At 36.6% G+C, this 20,874-nt stretch overlaps 1 protein-coding gene across 1 annotated transcript in view; it reads left to right on the top strand.

Annotated features, from left to right (window-relative positions):
* Positions 1–20,874, top strand: part of FGF2 (fibroblast growth factor 2) — a 65,265-nt gene that overhangs the window by 42,590 nt on the left and 1,801 nt on the right. Inside the window, 1 exon segment of the mRNA XM_044913084.1 lies at positions 11,360–11,463. Coding sequence (XP_044769019.1) covers positions 11,360–11,463 — 104 coding nt within the window.

Below are 20,874 nucleotides of genomic sequence, written 5' to 3'. Positions count from 1 at the left end.
AAATGATCTGAGTTACATCAGTGTCCAAGGTCCAATTTATGTATTTATTTTTAAAGATTTTTTATTTATTTATTTGACAGAGAGAGAGATACATTGAGAAAGGGAACACAAGCAGGGAGAGTGGGAGAGGGAGAAGCAGGCCTCCTGCTGAGCAGGGAGCCTGATGCGGGGCTTGATCCCAAGACCCTGGGATCGTGACCCGAGCCGATGGCAGATGCTTAACAACTGAGCCACCCAGGCACCCCCCAAGGTCCCATTTAAAAAGGTCTTTGGGGCACCTGGGTGGCTCAGTCGTTAAGCGTCTGCCTTCGGCTCAGGTCATGATCCCAGGGTCCTGGGATCGAGCCCCGCATCGGGCTCCCCGCTCAGCGGAAAGTCTGCTTCTCCCTCTCCCACTCACCCTGCTTGTGTTCCCTCTCTCGCTGTGTCTCTCTCTTTCAAATATATAAATAAAATCTTTAAAAAAAAAAAAAAGGTCTTTTAATGTAGTGGTTTTTTTTTTTATAGCATATATATGTATAATTGATACAGAAAACCACATAAAACATCTCATCCTTTAATGAATTACTAGGTGAACATTCTTATAGCTGTCACTCGATCAAAAAACAGAATTTTGCCAGCCACTCTAAAAGCCTCTCTATGTCCCCTGTCACAATCACAGTCCCTTGCTTTCCCAATACAAGTGTACAGATTTTTATTTTAATCACTTATTATTTCTTTTTTTTTAAAGATTTTTATTTATTTATTTATTTGACAGACAGGCACAAGCAGAGGGAGCCGCAGAGGGAGAGGGAGAAGCAGGCTACCTGCTGAGCAAGGAGCCCGATGCGGGGCTCAATCCCAGGACCCCGGGATCATGACCTGAGCCAAAGGCAGATGCTTAACTGACTGAGCCACCCAGGAGCCCCATAATCACTTATTATTTCTTCATAGTTTCATCACACCAATAGGCATCCTTAAATATTCTACTTTGTTTTGCTTTTTAAATAGGTGTGTTTTAAGCTGTCAGTCTGGATTTTGCTGATTGTTTTAGCTCTCTAGGACTTGGCTATTTAGGACAAATGTGGCTTATTTCATGCCTCAGTTCTAGAATGACATTCTACCTGGAATATCATTCCTCCCTGTCTCCCTACCCTGTACCTTCTCCATGAAATTATTTCCTACTCACCCTTCAAAACTTAGCTGAAACCTCATCCCTCCTAGAAAGATTTCCTGATTTTCCATCTAATAACATGTCCTTTTCTGTAGTCCCATAGCACCTATATAAAACCAGTATCACACCAAGGGCATTGCTGCAATTGTTCCTTTACCCATTTTTCTCTTGCATGAGATGCCTTCATCCACCACACGCTCACTAGATACTTCTGTACAGAAGGCACCGTGCTAATGCATGGGATATAGAAATGGGTAAGTACTTCTCGCTGCCTTCAAGAACTGCATAGTCAGGAAGGGGCAGATCAGTATGGTATAAAATTGTTCTGAGTGGAGAAAACAGGACAATAGGAGAGTATAGAGGAGAGGGTCCCTATCCTAAACTGCGGAGAGAAGGGAGGAAGGAATGACCACAGAAGGTTTCCACAGTAGGTTGTAATTCCAGAGTCTAGCTCAGTGTGTGCCACAGAATAGTACTTATTATATAACAAACAGGAATGTTCTATTTTATAGTCATTTATTCAGGCACCTTTTAGGTGGCAAACTTCATAGTATTATCATGGAGAAAATACCTTTTTTAATAGCTATGGAAGACACTTTTCAAGTGTATAACTGAAAACCTGTGTTTAAAGTAGGGGTTAGTTTTTATGGAAGTTGAAAAACCAAGGCTTTAACATTTATCTAAGTATAAAAATATAAATTGATTTTACATTTACAGACACTTTTAAATTTCCAGGCTGAGGATGATAGCTTCCCTGGTTAGGTGCAGACAGAATGGATTTTTATGGTTCACAAGAGCTGATGATTAAGTCATCCTCCATTTTTCAGAACACATTTTGTTTTGCAGTCCTGTCTGTTTATGATATTTCCTTTCCTGACAAGTACGGAAAATTTTAAAATGTACTCTTTATATGGAAATTTAATGTAATTGCTTTCATTTCCTTTCTTAACGTACTTAATATTTAAACCTCTTATGAAGACCTTCTTCCCCTCTTCCCCCCAGCAAATGAAATGTGTTTTTGGCTTATGCCTTTGCTAAGTCATAAGATCCACTGGCTTTGCTTATTAAGAGTCTTCTAAATCTCAAGTATGATTATTGTATCTTTCCTCCCCATGAAGCCAGTGCAACATGGAACAGTGACAACTAAAAATCTAACTTGAATGCAACCAGATTTATTTTCACTGGATTGTACATTTCAGTATTTTTGAGTACTGGCTGAGATTTCACATTGTACAGAATCTGCAGAGTATCTGAGGGACTCTATCTGGAACATTAGCACAGTTCTTATACCTGTTATGGACTGAATGTTTGTGTTCCCCCCTCCCTCAATTTATACATTGAAGTCCGAACCCCAATGCAAAGGTATTAGAAGGTGGGCCTTTGGGATGTCCTCTCTCACCACTTTTATTCAACACAGTACTGGAAATCCTAGCCACAGCAGTCAGATAAGAAAAAGGAATAAAAGGCATCCATTGGTAAGGAAGAAGTAAAACTTTCACTATTTGCAGATGACATAATACTATATATAGAAAATCCTAAAGACTCCACCAAAAAACTACTGGAACTGATAAATGAATTTGGTAATGTTGTAGGATACAAAATCAATGTACAGAAATCTGTTGTATTTCTGTACACAAATAATGAAGCAGCAGAAAGAGATATTAAGAAAACAATCCTATTTACAGTTGCACCAAAAATAGTAAGATACCTAGGAATAAACCTAACCAAAGAGGTGAAAGACCTGTACTCTGAAAACTAAAAAAACACTGATGGAAGAAATTGAAGACAATACAAATGAAAAGACACTCCATGCTCATGGATTGGAAGAACAAATATTGTTAAAATGCATATACTATCCAAAGCAATCTACAGATTCAATGCAATCCCTATCAAAATACCAACAGCATATTTCTCAGAACTAGAACAAATAATCCTAAAATTTGTATGGAACCACAAAAGACCCTGAATAGCTAAAGCAACCTTGAAAAAGAAGAACAAAGCTGGAGGTATCACAATCTAATTTCAAGGTATACTACAAAGCTGTAGTATTCAAAACAGTATGGTACTGGCACAAAAATAGACACAGATCAATGAAACAGAATAGAGAACCCAGAAGTAAACCCATGATTATGTGGTCAATTAATCTTTGATAAATGAGGCAAGTGTATGCTATGGGAAAAAAAGATCTCTTCAACATATGGTATTGTGAAAACTGGACAGCTATATGCAAAAGAATGAAACTGGGCCACTTTCTTACACCATATACAAAAATAAATTAAAAGTGGATAAGGACCTAAGTATGAGACTTGAAACCATAAAAATCCTAGAAGAGAGCATAGGCAATAGTCTCTCTGATATTGGCCATAGCAACTTCTTTTTTACATAGGTCCTTAGGCAAGGGAAACAAAAGCAAAAATAAACTGTTGGGACTACATTAAATAAAAGCTTCTGCACAGCAAAGAAACAATCAACAAACTAAAAGACAACCTACTGAATGGGAGAAGGCATTTGCAATGACATAGCTGATAAATGGTTAGTATCCAAAATATATAAAGAACTTATACAATTCAATGTCAAAAAAGAACTCCACCAAGTAATCCAATTAAAAAATAGAAGAAATAAACATAGATTTCTCCAAAGAAGATGTACAGATGGCCAAACAGACACATGAAAAGTTGTTCAACATCACTCATCATCGGGGAAAGGCAAATTCAAAACCATAATGAGATATCCTTTCATAATTGCTGTCAGAATGGCTAAAATAAAAAACACAAGAAACAAGTGTTGGCAAGGTGTGTAGAGAAAGGGACCTCACCAGACACGAAAGCTAATAGCACCTTGATATTGGATTCCTCAGCCTCCAGAACTGTGAGAAATAAGTGTAACTTACATCACCCAATCTATGGCATTTTTATTATTATAGGCTGAATAATCTAATTAATACAATACCTTTCAATACATTGCTACCCAAATTAGCATTAGCTGCCCAATGAACTGCCTTTGGTTACTTGTTTTGTTCTTTTATAACCTACAAAACTTTTTATTAGAGAAAGTTTAAAATATATACAAAAATACAAGGACCAGTATAAAGATCCCCATGTCATGTATCCATCATCCAGCCTCAGCAGTTATCATCACATGACCAATTGTTTCATCTATACCTCCACTAGCTCTTTTCCCCTCCCTGGTACTGCATTATTTTGAAGTATATCCTAGGTGACATATCATTTCATCAAATATTTTAGAAGATGATATGTAAGTCATTATATAAGTAATGTGTACATATTTGTACATATTAGATACATAAATGATTAATATGTGTCTCTAAAAGATAAGGACTTAAAAAAATAATCAGTTCCATTCTCATGCCTAAAAATTTAAAAATTCCCTTAGAAGCAGAAAATATCCAGTTAGTGTTAAAATTTCCCCTTGGCCTTATGTTTTTCTACAAAAAAAATTAAAAATATTTGCTTTAATCAGAATTCAAACAAGGTTTACACATTGCTTTTATTGGTATGTCGTTTATGTATCTTTAAAAAAATTTTTTTTAAGAGATTTTATTTGAGAGCATGAGCATGAGTGGAGGAGGGTGGAGAGGAGCAGATGTAAAGGGAAAAGCAGACTCCCTGCTAAGTAGGGAGCCCAACACAGGGCTTGATCCCAGGACCCTGAGATCATGACCTGAGCCGAAGACAGACACTTAACTGACTGTGCCACCCAGGTGCCCCCCTTATGTATCTTTTAATTGAGAAATGTCCTCTCCCTCTTGGAACTCATGAACTCATGAATGTGATTATTTTCATAGTCATGTTTAATATGGTACACACTTATATTTTATTCTAGATTATTTTAAAACGCTGACAATGCTAACATTGTTATGTTCCTATAAAAGTAACATATACTCAATGAAGAAAAATTTCAAAATATCAAAAGGTATATGAAAATAAAATTTTTGTTTCATTATTCCAAAACTGTTAATTCTTAGGGATAATTTTCTACTAAACTGTATATATTCAAGTGTATAATTTTTATTAGTAAGTATTCCCTCTGCTATTACTTTGGGCTTAATTGAAATTAGAGATTTTTTTAAAAAAAGATTTTATTTATTTATTTGACAGAGAGAGATACAGCAAGAGAGAGAGAGAGCACAAGCAGGGGGAGTGGGAGAGGGAGAAGCAGACTCCCCATCGACCAGGGAGCCCGACGCAGGGCTCGATCCCAGGACTCTGGGATCATGACCTGAGCCGAAGGCAGACTCTTAACGACTGAGCCACCCAGGCACCCCTGAAATTAGAGATCTTAATTAGAAATCTTTTTTGGGGTGCCTGGGTGGCTCAGTTGGTTAAGCGACTGCCTTCGGCTCAGGTCATGATCCTGGAGTCCCGGGATCGAGTCCCGCATCGGGCTCCCTGCTCGGCGGGGAGTCTGCTTCTCCCTCTGACCCTCCCCCTTCTCATGCTCTCTCTCTCTATCTCATTCTCTCTCTCAAATAAATAAATAAAATCTTTAAAAAAAATTTTTTTTTTTGGTAGTTCTTACTCAATAATAGAGAACAAGGTGGATACCAGAGGGGACGGGAGTGGGGGGATGGGTGAAATAGGTGATGTGGATTAAGGAGCACACTTGTGATGAGAACAGGGTGATGTATGGAACTGCTGAATTATTATACTGTACACCTGAAACTAATATAACACTGTACGTTAACTGGAATTAAAAAATATATAACAAAGTAGTAATATGGCAAAAAAAAAAGATCTTTTTCTAGTTCTCGTGGTAGAAGCTTTGATTTTCACAATTTTTGTTTTGCTAATATAAACACTTAAAGCTATAGCTTTTCCTTTAAGCATGTTGACTTTCCATTATCATATAATTAGGAAATATTTTCTAATTTCCCTTGTATTTATCTGTGTTTTTTAGAAGTATACTGCTTAATTTCCAAATATTTGGGGGATTTTCTAGATAACATATTGTTACTAATTTCTAATATAATACTTTGTTTGATTTTAATCCTTTTAAATATATTGAGACTTATTTTATGGCCAGTATGTAATTTATTCTTGGGAGTATTCCTTAAAAAAGAATGTATATTCTGTTTGGGTGTAGTGATCTTTAAGTGTCAACTTGGTGGACATATTCACATGTAAAAGTGAATTTTTAACAAAATACCTCATACCTCATAACAAAAGTTAACTCAAAGTGGATCAAAACCTAAATGGATAAGGTAAAACTAAACCTCTTAAGAGAAAAGCTTAGTTGTAAATCTTCATTCATGACCTTGGATCATGCAGTGGTTTCTTAGGACAATAAAAGCACAAATAATAACAAAATTGATAAACTGGATTTCATGAAAATTAAAAATTTTCTACTTCAAAGGACAACATCAAGAGAGTGGAAAGTCAACCCACAGGATGGGAGAAAATATTTGCAATATTAGAGATTTTTGTCTAGAATATATAAAGAGCTCTTACAACTCAGTGATAAAAAGACAACCTAATTTAAAAATGAGCCAAGGATCTGAATAGATATTTCTCTAAAGAAGATATACAAATAGCCAATGAGTACATGAAAAGATGCCTAATATCATTACCCATCAGAAAAATGCTTATCGAAACTATGAGATATCACTTCACACCCAAGTAGGCTGGCTATTATAAAAACGAACAGAAACAGAAAAACAGAAAAAAAACCAAAACACAAAAAAACCCCACCAAAAACAAAAACCCAAAACACAGACTATAACAAATGTGGTCTGGATGTGGAGAACCTGGAACCCTCAATTTCTAGTGGGAATGTAGAATGGTTGCTTTGAAAAGTCCGACAATTCCTAAATGATTAACCATAGTCACCATATGATTTAGTAATTTGACTTTTCAGTGTATATCCAGAAGAAATGAAAATATGTCTACCCAAAATCTTGTTTCTGTAGCATGTTCATAGCAGTATAATTCATAGTAGCCCCAAAATGGAAACAAAACAAATGTTCATCAACCAATGGAGGTAAATCAAATGTGGTTCATCTATGCGATGGAATGTTATTTGGCAATAAAAAGGAATTAAGTACTGATAATGGCTACCACATGGATGAACCTGGAAAACCTTATGCTAAGTGAAAGAAGCCAGTCATAAAAGACCATATATTGCATGATTCCATTTATGTGAAATATCCAGGATCGAGACAGGAAGTAGATTAGTGGTAGCCAAGCCTGGGGATGGTGGTATTGGGGACATAGGAGGTGTCCTAAAGGCTATAGGATGATGAAAATGTTCTAAAATTGATTGTAGTAATGGTTGCACAACTCTGACTATACTAAAAACCACTGAATTGTATGTACACTTTAAATGAATTGTATCATATGTGAATTACTATAGACTGTTAAAAAACAAAGGAACCAGGAGCACCAATAGTTCAGGACAAGAGCCCTTGATATTACTTAATATCATTGTGACTTTTGAAAAAGAACTTGTCAGCTGGAGTTAATTGATTTGAACAATTCAAGTTCACTAGGCAAATAAGCATAGGATAGCTCACAATGCTGGCAATTTTTTTTAGCACAGTTTTCAAGTGACTATGATGGTAAGAGGAGAATAAAGTCTCAGGTGAATGAAAGCTACATGATGTAAAAAGAAAAAAGTCAGGTAAAGTTGGTAGATAATGTTATTCATATATTTCGTATTCTTATTGTCAATTTTTGCTTGAGATATTTCAGGATTCTATTATTAGGTGCTACACATTTAAGATTATTATGTCTTCTTGATGTATCTGACCTCTTATCATCATGCAATCACCTTCTTCATCTCCATACTACTTGCCTTGAAGTCCACATTATCAGATAAAATTAATATAGCCATATCAGCATTCTTAGGGTGTGCATTTTTCCCCATGTTTTTACTTTCAACTTGCCTTTGTCTTTGTATTTAAAGTGCTTTTCTTATAAACAACACAGTTCAGTTCTGCTTTTATATCTTGTTGACAATTTTTTCCCTTAAATGTAAATGTTCACTTACATTTAGTGTAATTATTGATATGTTGGGTTTAATCTGCCATCTTGGAATTTGTTTTCTAATTTCCCCATCTGTTCTTTGTCCAGTTTCTCTTTTCCTTCCTTCTTTTGGGTTGAGTAGATTTTTGTATTCTATTTTGCCTTATAGCCCAGCTGCCAACTGTTTGGGTAGGTCAGGAGTTAGCCTTGCTCTTGAACTCAACCCCTGGCTTGTCTTGGAAGATCTCTCTTCATCCTGCTTTGCATATCTCTCTTCATCCTACTTTCCATTTGGTGAAGGCTCAGTGCTTGTCAGAGGGATCTTACTCAGAGATTGTCCTGCTCCTAGCCTTCAGGGAACTGCTGCTTTGCACTCAGCAAAGGCCTGGGGGTACTTCAGGAAGATTTCTCAGCGCTTCTGTTCTGTCTGAGCCTTTGATGTGTAGTGGTTGTGCACTAGGTGCAAGCTCTGTGAAAAAGAACTGGCAGGTGGGTATGGAGTAGTTCTTTGATTAGAGCTCCTCAGAACTCTAATTCCTCATATCAACAGCTGTTAAGAGTTCATAAAGTTTCAGCTGGTTTCTCCATACTTCCCTTTTTGGCAGGTTTATTCTTTCTCCTGTCAGAGATAAAAGCAGTTAGGCATCTCTTTTTTGGGAAGGGATCATTTGTATGTGGAATTTAGTTCATTTAGGTTACTTTGCTTCTCAGCTTTAATGGGTTTTTAAAGAAAATTTATGATTTTATGGCTTATACAGCTTGTTGTTTTAGGTTGGGGTTATTTCTAAAGTGTATATTTTTATAATTATATGGCAATGGAAACATTTTTAGAGCATCTACAATTAATGTTTATTTTTTAGTGGCTTCTTGAGTGATAATTGCCTAGTGTGGAATACCCAAGGAATCTGTAAAAGGTCAATGAATAAATGAATGGTGGCATTTACTTTAGGTATTGAGTCACTGGTATTGGCCCCACATTAATATACATAATCTCCCTTATGATCAGTAATACACACTTAATGATGGTGGGCTACAGCTAGGGTACAGTTTATTAATTAAGCACCAAAAGAAAGTATAGTGATTATGAAATCTTGCCTCATGAGCATTTATGCAGCCTTATGAGTTAAAATATATTCATAATTATATTCATAATTAATATGGCTTATGTGGATCACTTTAGAGCTGTATACAAGGTTTGGTCATACTCATTAAGATAATTTTGGTTATATTTGTTAAAAATAAAGCTTATTTTTACACTTCACTGTAATGCTGTGAAAAAGACTTTATGCCCTTCTTTGTTTAGTTTTCATGTTTTGATTGTATTTCTTTTACCTTACATTATCTTTTAAGATTCTGTAGAAGAATTTTGCCGGTAAATGCAGGCTTACCTAATGCTATGCTCTCTGAAATCTAGGGGTGACTGGTCCACAGAGGAGAATCAGGCATTAAATGTTCAACAAATTTTTTTTAAATGTAAATTCTCAAATATTCATAAAGTAGTGCAAATAGAATAATAAACTTCCATACTTCTAATAACTGTTGACATAGGTTAATCAAACTTGTTTTATTTATCCTGCCCACTTTATAAAAAAAATTGATTGGCTGGTAGAATATTTTATTTATTTTTGATTGCTAAAATGTTTTAAAGCTAATCTCAGATGTTATGTCTTGTTTTACCTGTAGGTTGCTCTGCCTGATACAGAAAATTTTAAAACATAATTACTGTGACATAATATCTAATAAAGTTAATAATTCCATAATTTTTCAAACATTGCTTTTTCATGTCATGTTTCCCTAGCTACCTGGAAACACCTGGGAAAATTAGCTTATACTTTGTTTCTAATGTTATCTGATTAATATTATGCTGATTTCTAAACATTTGAATATTTACTGCTTTTTTTTCTTTGCTCTCAAGAATGTCCTAGATATGTTCATAGGCCATATTATGGCCTATGAAAAAATTCATTCTGAGACCAGGTAAATTTTATAAACAATGTATTCTTGATCCCCTTATGGTGATTTATAAGATATATAATGCAGGTTATAAGTAGCAAAGGTCTGAGAAGTTTGGCAATAAAGAGTTAACTTAGCTTAACCAAGAGTTTCCTAAATTTATTTAGCCCCAGAACCTGTTTTTTATGTAACCTCTGTTAGCTAAAATACATTTTGGAGAATACTATTTTAGGCAGGAGAATGCTACCTCTGAATGGCAAAACAGAAGCTGTTAACTTCATTTATATTTGAGTTAGATAATTATCCTTATGGCATAATCATAATCATGTAATATATATTTTTTCCCTAAAATCTGCTTAATATTGATAATGCAGTACAACAGGTCATCCTCCTCAGGATCTTACATTCTGAAAATCTTTCAACACACTGTAAAAGCAAATCAAGTATGAGCATTTTGTTTTTTCATGAGATAGATATTTGCCAAAAAAAAAAAAAATAGGTATACACCACAACCCGTCTGTAAAGAAAGATAAATGCATTGGTATTGTATTAAAGGGGAAGCTAGAAATAAGATGTGTAGAAACTTAAGGAAATACAAACCAAAAGATAATAGTGATCAATTAGATTATATTTTATTTGTGAAGAACTGGTTAAAAATATCTTTAAAGGGGCACTGGGGTGACTTAGTTGGTTAAGTGTGGACATTTAATTTCGGCTCAGGTCATGATCTCAGGGTCATGAGATGGAGCCCGGGTCAGACTCTGCACTCAGTGTGGAATCTGCTTAAGATTCTCTCCCTCCCTCTCCCTTTGCCCCTTTCCCTGCCCCAGCATCCTGCGAGCATGTGCACTGTCTCTCTCTTAAAAAAAAACAAAAACAAAAAACTTTTAAGAAGTTTAAACTTAGGCAGTGGTGTGGAAATAAATTCTTACATTTTTATGTACTTTTATTTTTAAAAAATATTTCTTTATTAGAGGGAGAGAAAGCATGAGCAGAGGCCAAGTGGAGGCTAATTGCCCATCAAAGGAAAACATTCTCCATTCTGCCACTCTTCTCTGCTCACTGACACTAGAGTGAGAAGGGAATCTAGAGCCACTCATGTTCTAGAGGATCTGCATCTCAGCCTAATATGATCTAATTGACACTCATCCCCGGCCCCCCACCTTGCCAACCCTCCAGAGTGAATTAGCTGGTTGCTCCTGTCTTCATATAGCATAAATGTGTAGACGGTTGTTTTTTCTGTGATGCCCCAATAGTAATTTTTCCATTACAGTCAAACTGCAACTTCAAGCAGAAGAGAGAGGGGTTGTGTCCATCAAAGGAGTATGTGCAAATCGCTATCTTGCCATGAAGGAAGATGGAAGATTACTGGCTTCTGTAAGTAATACTCTTCGTAGTTTTTTTTTTTTTTCTTTGTTAGCTTTTGTTGCTGTTAATTTACTAGTATTGGTATTTATTCTTTATTAAGGATTTTGCAAGTATTATATAATCTAACCTTCATATTCACCCTATAAAATAGTATTACTCTCTTTATTTCACAGATACAAAAACTGAAGTTCTGAGGGAGTAAGTAACCATGGAAACACAGCTCATAAGAGGTAGAGCCTGGATGGCACTTGAGGCAGTCTTGACTCTAGAGCATGAGCTCTAATTCATTGCATTTTACTGCCTTCTCTGCAAAGCTATTAAGCTATAGTTGTTAAAAAAATTCTTATATTGTGCAGTTGTTTGAAGATCAGTGGGATGGATATATACAATTTTGAGTATCAGTTTTTAAGTTTCTGCTTTCAGATTTCACATACAAAATGTTTGCAGTATAGAAAACTAGGTAAGAAAGTGGGTTCTTAACCTAGATACTGATACCGGCACTGCCACATATTAGCTGTGTGTTCTTGAGGAAATTATTCTGAGTTAGTTTCCTTACCTGTAAAATAGAGACAATAATGATCCTATCTTAAAGAGTTTTTGTGAGGACTAAATTAGAGACTTTATATGAAATGCCAAAATCTGGGTCATGCATAATAGGCCCTCAAAAGTTTTACCTCCTCTTCCTCTACTCATTTATATATAAGCTCATTCAGGACAAGGACTGTACTTTTTCACTTTTTATCACAGCTAGTCAGGAGTCCTAGCTCCTGGCTAGTACTCTTTTCACTAATGCAGCCTCCCTGTCAACCCCACCATTGTCATCAGAACCAGGATTAGAGGTCTGTTGGGCAGACACAATATGTGGGAAATACTGCAGAGAAATAAAGCAGTATAAAAGATAGATTCGACTTCTGTTTCACTGGGGGAGTAGATGGGACATATACGTAAAGTGTGTGTGTGTGTGTGTGTGTGTGTGTGTATACACACACAGACGATAGCCATGATACCAATACCAGTAGCCAGTTACCATTGCTTAGAACTTTCCCCGTATAAGAGACCCAATATTACTGAGCAGTTATGGTGTTTTAAGCCATACACATAGTTTTTGAAATTTTTTCTGAGTGACGACCTTTGGATTTCTGAAGGTACCAAAACAGACCTCTTACAGAGAAAAAGAATATTTCAATCATCTGATCGATCATCTGACAAGGATATATTTATGTTGATATACTATCAACTTACGTGACTTTTATGGGATAAATAGCAACTCTGGGTGTAATGGTGTGCGGCTCCCTCTTTGGTAGTTGAATAAACTGTAGAATCCTCTTCAAGAATAGCCAATATTTACTGAGTGTACAGTGTGCCAGATGCTATGCTAGGCATCTGGGTTATAAAATTGAATACCAAATTGTCTGTGCCCTTAATGAATCACAATCTTGGGGGGGGGCAGAAGTGTAAGTAAGTATTTGTAATAATTGTAAGGGTTTTGATGTGTTCCTTCTATACCTTGTATAAATGCATAGTAATATTGGATAAGAAGTAAGAAGTATTATGACAAAGGAAGTAATAGAGGAAAGGAAGTGATTAAACTTATCTTGGAAGATGACCCATCAATAGGATTTTAGATGATGTAGGAGAAGGAATTTATCAGGCAGTCAGGGAGCAGAGGAGTGGAGATGAGGGTATAGATACTTTTAGAACATAGTACGTGAAAGACATGGGTGCAGAAGGCTTAGGAGGTGTTTCTCCAGCATTACAAATAATTCACTACTGCAGGAGTGTAAAGTGCAAAGGAAATGCAAACTGGAAGAGAAAAGGCTGGAGAGGTAGATAGACTACCTGCTGACATACCTTCTACAGCGTGTGTTACAAGCAGTGGAAAGCCATGAAGAGTTTTAAGAAGAGACACAATCTGTTTTGAATTTGAGAAAGATCACTCTGGCAGCATTACAGAGGACGGATTTGAGGGGGCTGACATGGTGGAGATAAACCAGTTAGAAGGCCTTTGTAATAGTCCAAGCAAGTCATGATGAAAATCTGGCAATGACAGGACAGAGAGGATTGAGTAAAGTACTAGCACTTGATTTAGGAGTGAAGTAGAGGGAAAAGTCCTAGGTTTCTGGTTCAGATGAGAAGGTAGATGAGAAAGGGGAAAGAGGGAAAGAGCAAGTTCTGGGAAAAGGTAATACAGGTTCAAATTTAGACTTACCTAGTTTGAGTTGCCTAAGAGAAATTCAGGTGGGGATGTTCACTACATAGTTGTAATTTGGGTCTGGAACTTGGAAGAGAGGTCTGTGTCCATATATAGATTCGGGTGTCATCAGCATATAGGTAATAGTCAAATTAGGGGAATGGATGCGGTTCCTGGGCAAAAAATATCGTCCCAAAAGATTGACTACTTGGGACTTGTACTGTTGTCTTTTTTCCCTACCAGTCTGTTGCCAACTTAAAGGGTGATATAATATGTTGGGAATCTACCAAAGGAGCATTTTAAATATTTCCAGGACAGTGAATCAGTAATTTTGGATGACCTTGAGTTTGTAGAGAGGAGAGGTTTATTCCTACTCTTCTCACATCAGGATGTGACAAAACACATGTAGTGTGAATCATGATGGCTTCTGCAAAGGTTTGGTGTTGGTTTGGCTACTGTCAAACAGTGAAGGTGGTGGAGAAAATAAAGGAGATGCATACCTTTGCTTTTGTTATGACTAACTGTGGACAACATTAGACAAGTGGTTTTAAAGCTCTCACTTTTTCTTAATCTGGTTCAGTGAATGATTTGGAACTGTTATCCTGTAGTTTTCCACTTACTGAGATCAGAAGATCCAGTAACCTAGTAATCATGGTGGCCCTGTAAGATACTCATGGGAGGGGTTATTTATCTCCAGAACATAGGCTGGAATTTATGTTCATCTGTTATGATGAAAAGCTTCATAGTTGTCAAAAGTGATGAAAACAGAAGCTACTCTATTTTAAAGCGCATCTCTGAAACTACTGGGGTCCATAAAAGAGGAGATGAATTTAGAACAAGTCTAGACATGAAAACTGAACTATCTTCTCATTCTTACAGAATTCTCTACAAGTTAGAATTCAGAGAATTCTGACCTCTTCTCTTGGTGAATAGTCATTAAGCTTTCCAAACTGTTGATTCTGTGCCATCAGAAGCAGAAAGTACTCTGAAATAAAGTGTTTTATAGTTTCTTCCTTAGCTCAGCAGGACCTTTCACAAGATTAAGGTATTTTATTTCGTCTTAAATATGTTTCTATCTCTTTGGATATATATTCTTCCTGATACAACAGATTTCCTTCAAGTTGATGCAATAAGAGTTAATTTAGCAATGCTTAGAAATTTTTATCACAAACTATGTAGGGACAAAGTCACAGCTATTACACATAAATGGAAAATTTAGGATTTATCAGTTTCCTTTGAGCAATGGCACCAGCCAAGATTCAGTTGTTGTTGCTCCCATCATAGGCTTTATTCTTGCCAAGTTCACGAGTTAATCTCCAGTCTTACCATTCAATGTATGCGGCTTGCTTCTTTGACTCTTCAGCAGCAATCCTATCTCTTCCAAATTAGTCTGGGTGGGCTGTGTTATTTTTCAGATGAGAAGTGCCCCTACCCTCAAATCAAGGAGGTGATGTCGGTTGGTCAGTAAGTGACATATTTCTTTCCAAGTCAGATCCATAGGCAGTGAGATGTCAACAACAGCAACTTTTAGGTAAGAAATTAAAAGTCTTGACCCTCGGCTATTAATATTATCTGTGCCAAACATTTAATGCGTTGAGATGAATCACTGATGGTAAAAGACACCGTCGCTGGGGATGTCAGCAGAGACCTCACTCAGGTGACAATGAGAAGAGACAGCTGGCATATAAAAGGCAAAGAGAACAAAAAAACCTGATAGCAACTTTTGGTAGAAGTCCAGTGTGTGACCACTAGCCATCATGGGGATGCAGATGCCTCTTATAACCTGGAGAACCTGGGGTTTATGAACTTGCATTTGCCACAAGCATAAATACAAGCATAATTCTTTCCACTCTTCTACCTGGCCTCATTTCAGACTGTTGTGTTATGGCACATCCCTGGATTCTTCTACCTTATCTCCTGTTTATGATTCCTGCAGTGATTTGCAAAACATTCTCATTTCCTCTTAGAAGACTGCTCTGGACACATAAAATATTTTGGTGTCTAAGAGTCATGTTGATTGCTACCAGTTGAGAGTATGAAAAAAGACTAAGTTTTTTCCCCCAATACCTTCACATAGTAATGGCATGAATGCTTTCAAGCTAAGGAATCCTCACTGTTTGAAAACATTTCTTAAGGGTCTTTCCCCTGCCCCCTTTTGAAGCTAGAAAATACAAACATTTAAAGAGTAACTATATTTAACTGCCAAAGCCTATATTTAGAGGCTTAACTTGAGTAGTTTTTTAATACGTAACAGACTCTTATTCCATTCCATAGAGGATAAATTTTGTTGTCATGAATAACAGAGGTCCAGAACAAATATTAGGATTTATGATTTCTTACGTGTTCACAAAATTGTAGGTTTTAAAAAACTGCATATAGTGAGGTTAACTGTAGTTTTAAATTTAAGTCACCAAACAACATCAGTGTTGGCATTGGTAAAGAAAATTTGCCTGGTCTTTATGTGCTAGAAAATTGCATGTTGATTTCTATATAATGCTATAGATCATGATACCCTGAACAAGATATCTCAATATTAGAAATGTACATGTAACTTGTGTGGATCCATAATAGTGAAACATGAAAAAAAATTTATTCTCGGGTGCCTGGGTGGCTCAGTCGTTAAGCGTCTGCCTTCGGCTCAGGTCATGATCCCAGGCTCCTGGGATCGAATCCCACATCAGGCTCCCTGCTCAGCGGGAAGCCTGCTTCTCCTTCTCCCACTCCCCCTGCTTGTGTTCCTGCTCTCGCTATCTCTCTCTCTGTCAAATAAATAAATAAAATCTTAAAAAAAAAATTATTCTCTGAGGAGGTACACTTAATTACTGTAAGAGTAAAATATATTGAGACCTACATATACAGCAAAGTAAGGAAAATAGATTTTTGAGGGCTCAGTTACTTAGATTGACAATATATACCGATCAGGTTTGTCAGAAAAATATAGTAATTGAAGAGGAATGTATATTATTTTTAAGAGATAAAACACTAGATTAAATGCAAAGTTTACTACCTAATGAAAATTATTTTTAGAAACCAGCCTTATAAAAATTTTATACAACGTATATGTATATACAAAGGTTAAGGTCAAATTTGCTTTTAACTTTTCACAATTTGTGTGTTTTATTTTGTTCTGAAATAATCAACACTGATACTTACATCATGTCTGTTTTTAATTCTCAGAAGTGGTGTAAGCAAAGCATTTTTGGATCCATGTTGAGCAAACTCCCTCATAAGCCAAAACTGAAAAATCAAAGTACTGTAAAAGAATAAACAATCCAAAAAACAGAACATGGGGAAATGGCCATAAAGTTCACTCTAACCTTTAGCAGTGGACCAGATTTGTGCAATCGATGCGTAATGGGAAGAGATGACAGTGAGGAGGAGAAATTACCCTGCCTCTTATTTCTTTTCTCATTGTATATCCAGATTTTTGTTAATCTTGATCATCTGGCTGAGGTATTATTTGTCTCTACTATAAAGTTATTCTTTTCCCCCCCTTTCCACCCTGTATTCTTTGGAAGTAAGTCACTATACATAGTCCACATTTAAGGGATAGGGGCTAATGCTCCATCTCCTTGAGGGAGAAATATTTACAAATTTGGAATTCTTTTGCATGAGAAATCTGTCTATTCTCCATTTATTTATTTATTCAATCATTTGTATCAATATACATATACTCATGGATATTTATTTTATACTTTGGGTTATAACCCAATACTGTGTTATTTATTTTGTTCAAATTGTTTTTGCTATGGTCATTGGGAGCTTTTCCAGTTGGCTCCTGTACTCTTTGACACACCCCCATCAATGTTGGAAGATTTTGAGCACTTCCTGATGGCCTACAAGATGCTCCAGGTTCATCTTCTATATTCTCTACTATAGTCTAGGAGGAGCCATTTCTCTAAGGAGCCCTCATTGCTTATATGGGAAATGGTATTATAGACCAAGATTTGGATGTTAGGTTTGCTTTTTGCTGATGAAGTGTGTTTGCTTCTAGGTCCTCTCACCTGACAGAGCAAGAAATATAGGCATACACTACCCTGGATATATATACATCTATGATTATTTCTTTATCTGTATATTAAGCCAAACATGAGTACTTACCAATGTCTCCAACCCTAATCTGCCAGTATCATATGAATCATTTTAGCCTTCCTGTCTTGTCTGTAACCTCCCACTCCAACAGTGAGAAACCTGGTTCCCATCATCTCCTACGATCAGTTTTTTAATATGTGTTAAGTATCACTTTACTTTCTTTTTGGAAATTTCAAAGTAAATATCTAGACAAAAACCCATTTAAAATGTTAATTATGCTTTTCCAAACTCTACTTGAGTCTTTCCTCTTCAGATACCCCTACAAGGGGTCAAACTCCCAGAATCATCTTTAATATCATTAGCACATTGTTATCACTGTGAACAAATGTTTTAGGACCATGAGCTTAGCTGGCTCATGTGGACAGCCTTCAGAGAGGTCTTGTGGTGTGCACTACCACTAACACCTGACAGGTTTATATTACTCTCATACATGTACGTCTACATTCCCTCTTTAGGTTCCATACCTTTTAGAATTGAGAATAGCTCATTGGAATTATTGTAACTTAACACATTTTCTAATATTCCAAATAAATGAGAACTTTTCAACTGCCAATTCTGTGGCTGTTAGCATTAGGAAGGCGGGGGGGGAGGTTAAATGACGTGTCTGTTGTATAGCATGTGGTCAATACACATTATCTTCGTTAGAATGTCTAATATTCATTTCAAACTCACCATGTCCAAAACTGACTTCCTCATCTTTCCCCATAAAACCTGTTCCCATTCATAGCCTTCCCTATCTCATTTGATGACAAGTCCACATTCTAGAACATAAACCTCAGTGTCATCCTTGATTCCTCTATTTCTCTCATACTGCACGTCCAATCTGTCAGGAAACCCTGTTGATTCTACTGTCAAAATATATCCAGATGCAGACAGCTTTTTACCATCTCTGCGGCCATCCCTGTAGTCCAAGTCTCCACTGTCTCTGCCTAGGTTACTGAGCAAGCCTCTAACAGTGTCTCTGTATCTGCTTTTGGCCCAGCGTAGTTTTGGCAGCCAAAGTCATGCTGGAAAAATATGTCAGATCATTCCACTTTTCTGCTTAAAATCCTACCATGGCTTTCTATTTTCTCAGCGTAGGAGCTAAATATTTACAATACCTACAAATCTCCTATCCCAATACCTTTCTGACCTCATTTCCAATTACTCTTCCCTTCAAACCCTCTGCTTCGTACACACTACCCTTCACACATTCTAGGCCTGGTCCTACTATAAGGGCTTTTGCATTGGCTAGTCCCTCTCTCTTCTCTGATAGCTGGATAGTTAACTCCTTCAAGTATTTGCTCAAATGTCAGTTTCTCAATGGAGCTTACTGTGACTATGCTATTTAAATTGCAACCTAATCTCTACCCCCACCACTCCTAATCCCTCTTATCCTACTCAGCTTTACCTTTTTCTACAGGATTTATCATATTGTAACATATAACTTATTTAGTTATGCTTATTGCTTATTGTGTGTCTCCCCAGCTGGAATTTGAATGGCACAAAGTTCACTGATGTATCCCAGTGCCTGGGAGACAAGCTATACATTAAATGAATGAATACATCACTTGAACTGTGTGCTTTATATATCCCCAAATTACTCTTAAATTTTATTTTTTATTTATTTTTTTATTTTACTTATTTATTTGACAGAGAGAATGAGGCAGTGAGAGAGGGAACACAAGCAGGGGGAGTGGGAGGGGGAGAAGCAGGCTCCCTGCTGAGCCAGGAACCCGATGTGGGGCTCTATCCCAGGACCCTGGGATCATGACCTGAGCTGAAGGCAGACGCCGACTGAGCCACCCAGGCGCCCCTTACTCTTAAATTTTAAAAAAGGAAAATTTAATTTTATGAAAAGGTGTCAGACTAGATACATGGGCAGAGAGTATCCACAATCTGAAGTAAGTTACAAATAGCATGGAGTTTTAGATAATGTGTATAGGATAATTATGTCACAGGATTGTTGTGATATTTAAATGATATGCATGAAAGAGGTCAAAAGCCATGATTAAGGAATTTCCCATCTCATTGGCCTATATAAAATAAGGCCTCAAAGGCAGGGTACAAGTGTTATAAGCCCTTAGAAACTACTTATCCACTTCCTCTGTGATGTCATTCCTCTGAAGACCCCCTTTTCTTGTAAGTTTGAAAAGGTGAGCAGTTAAACATTGAGAATAGGGAAAAAGCTCTGTAAATGTTTATAAAGATAAGCAAAAATTATATTGCATTCATTTTTAACATGAACATTGAGATCATAGTCATTGATAATGACTTGTAAACTTAGGATGGAGAGGCTTGAAAATCATACTTATATTGGGCTGTTAAATGCCTGCTTTACTTGAGAGCTGAATTTTGGCCCTACCACCCATTTGGAAAAATGTAGTTTGTTTTCAAGTGTGTCATAGTTTAGTAAATTTATGTATCTGAACATTCAGCACAAATGCAAGTTTTCCTTCTCTCCCCTTTGTTTTTGTAAAGGTACAATTCTATAAAAAAAGTGGGTTTATGATGTATTATCTACTTAATTACTGGTACTATTACTTTTCTCTGAAATACTAGGAACTGGTTGAGAAGGCAGATATTGTTGGCATGGTATGTATCTCAATAGGCCAGGCATTGTAGGGAATGCCAGCTTAGCAAGATGGGGCACCCAACACTCAAAAATCAGTGTCCAGAATGATGACTGAATGATGTGGCTTAGGTCTCCCTCTGGGGAATTAGCCTGTGAAGCTCAATGATGACCATTCATGTTACCTTTATGATCACTATGATTTTTTTCACTCTTTACTTGTGCCTGCTTCTTCTACTCCTGATCTTAAACCTGGAATAGGGAAAGAGGAAAATTTTTATCAGGGGCGCTGAAAAGTGACAAAATAAAGTAACACAGGATGACTTCAGTTAATACAAAAAGCACAATAAATATCACCAAAGGTAAAGTGAAAGTATTGTCTACGGAATAGCCACATTTTTCTAGGTATAAGTGTTTCACTGTTACCACACTTTTATCTTTACATGTATCACATAGCTGGGTCCTTGTGCGATGTATACTTCTCTGTAATGCTACCTGTCATTTATGTGCATCAGAAGGACTTAAGTTGCTTTGTTAGTAATTTCTTGCAAAAAATGGGCAAATTAGATAAGTTTGTATTTCCATT

The sequence above is a fragment of the Neomonachus schauinslandi genome, chromosome 2 (genome assembly GCF_002201575.2).
Source record: "Neomonachus schauinslandi chromosome 2, ASM220157v2, whole genome shotgun sequence".
In the NCBI taxonomy this organism is placed as follows: Eukaryota; Metazoa; Chordata; class Mammalia; order Carnivora; family Phocidae; genus Neomonachus; species Neomonachus schauinslandi.
The sequence above is the reverse complement of the archived record's forward strand: the minus strand, read 5'-3'. Positions and strand labels throughout refer to the sequence as shown.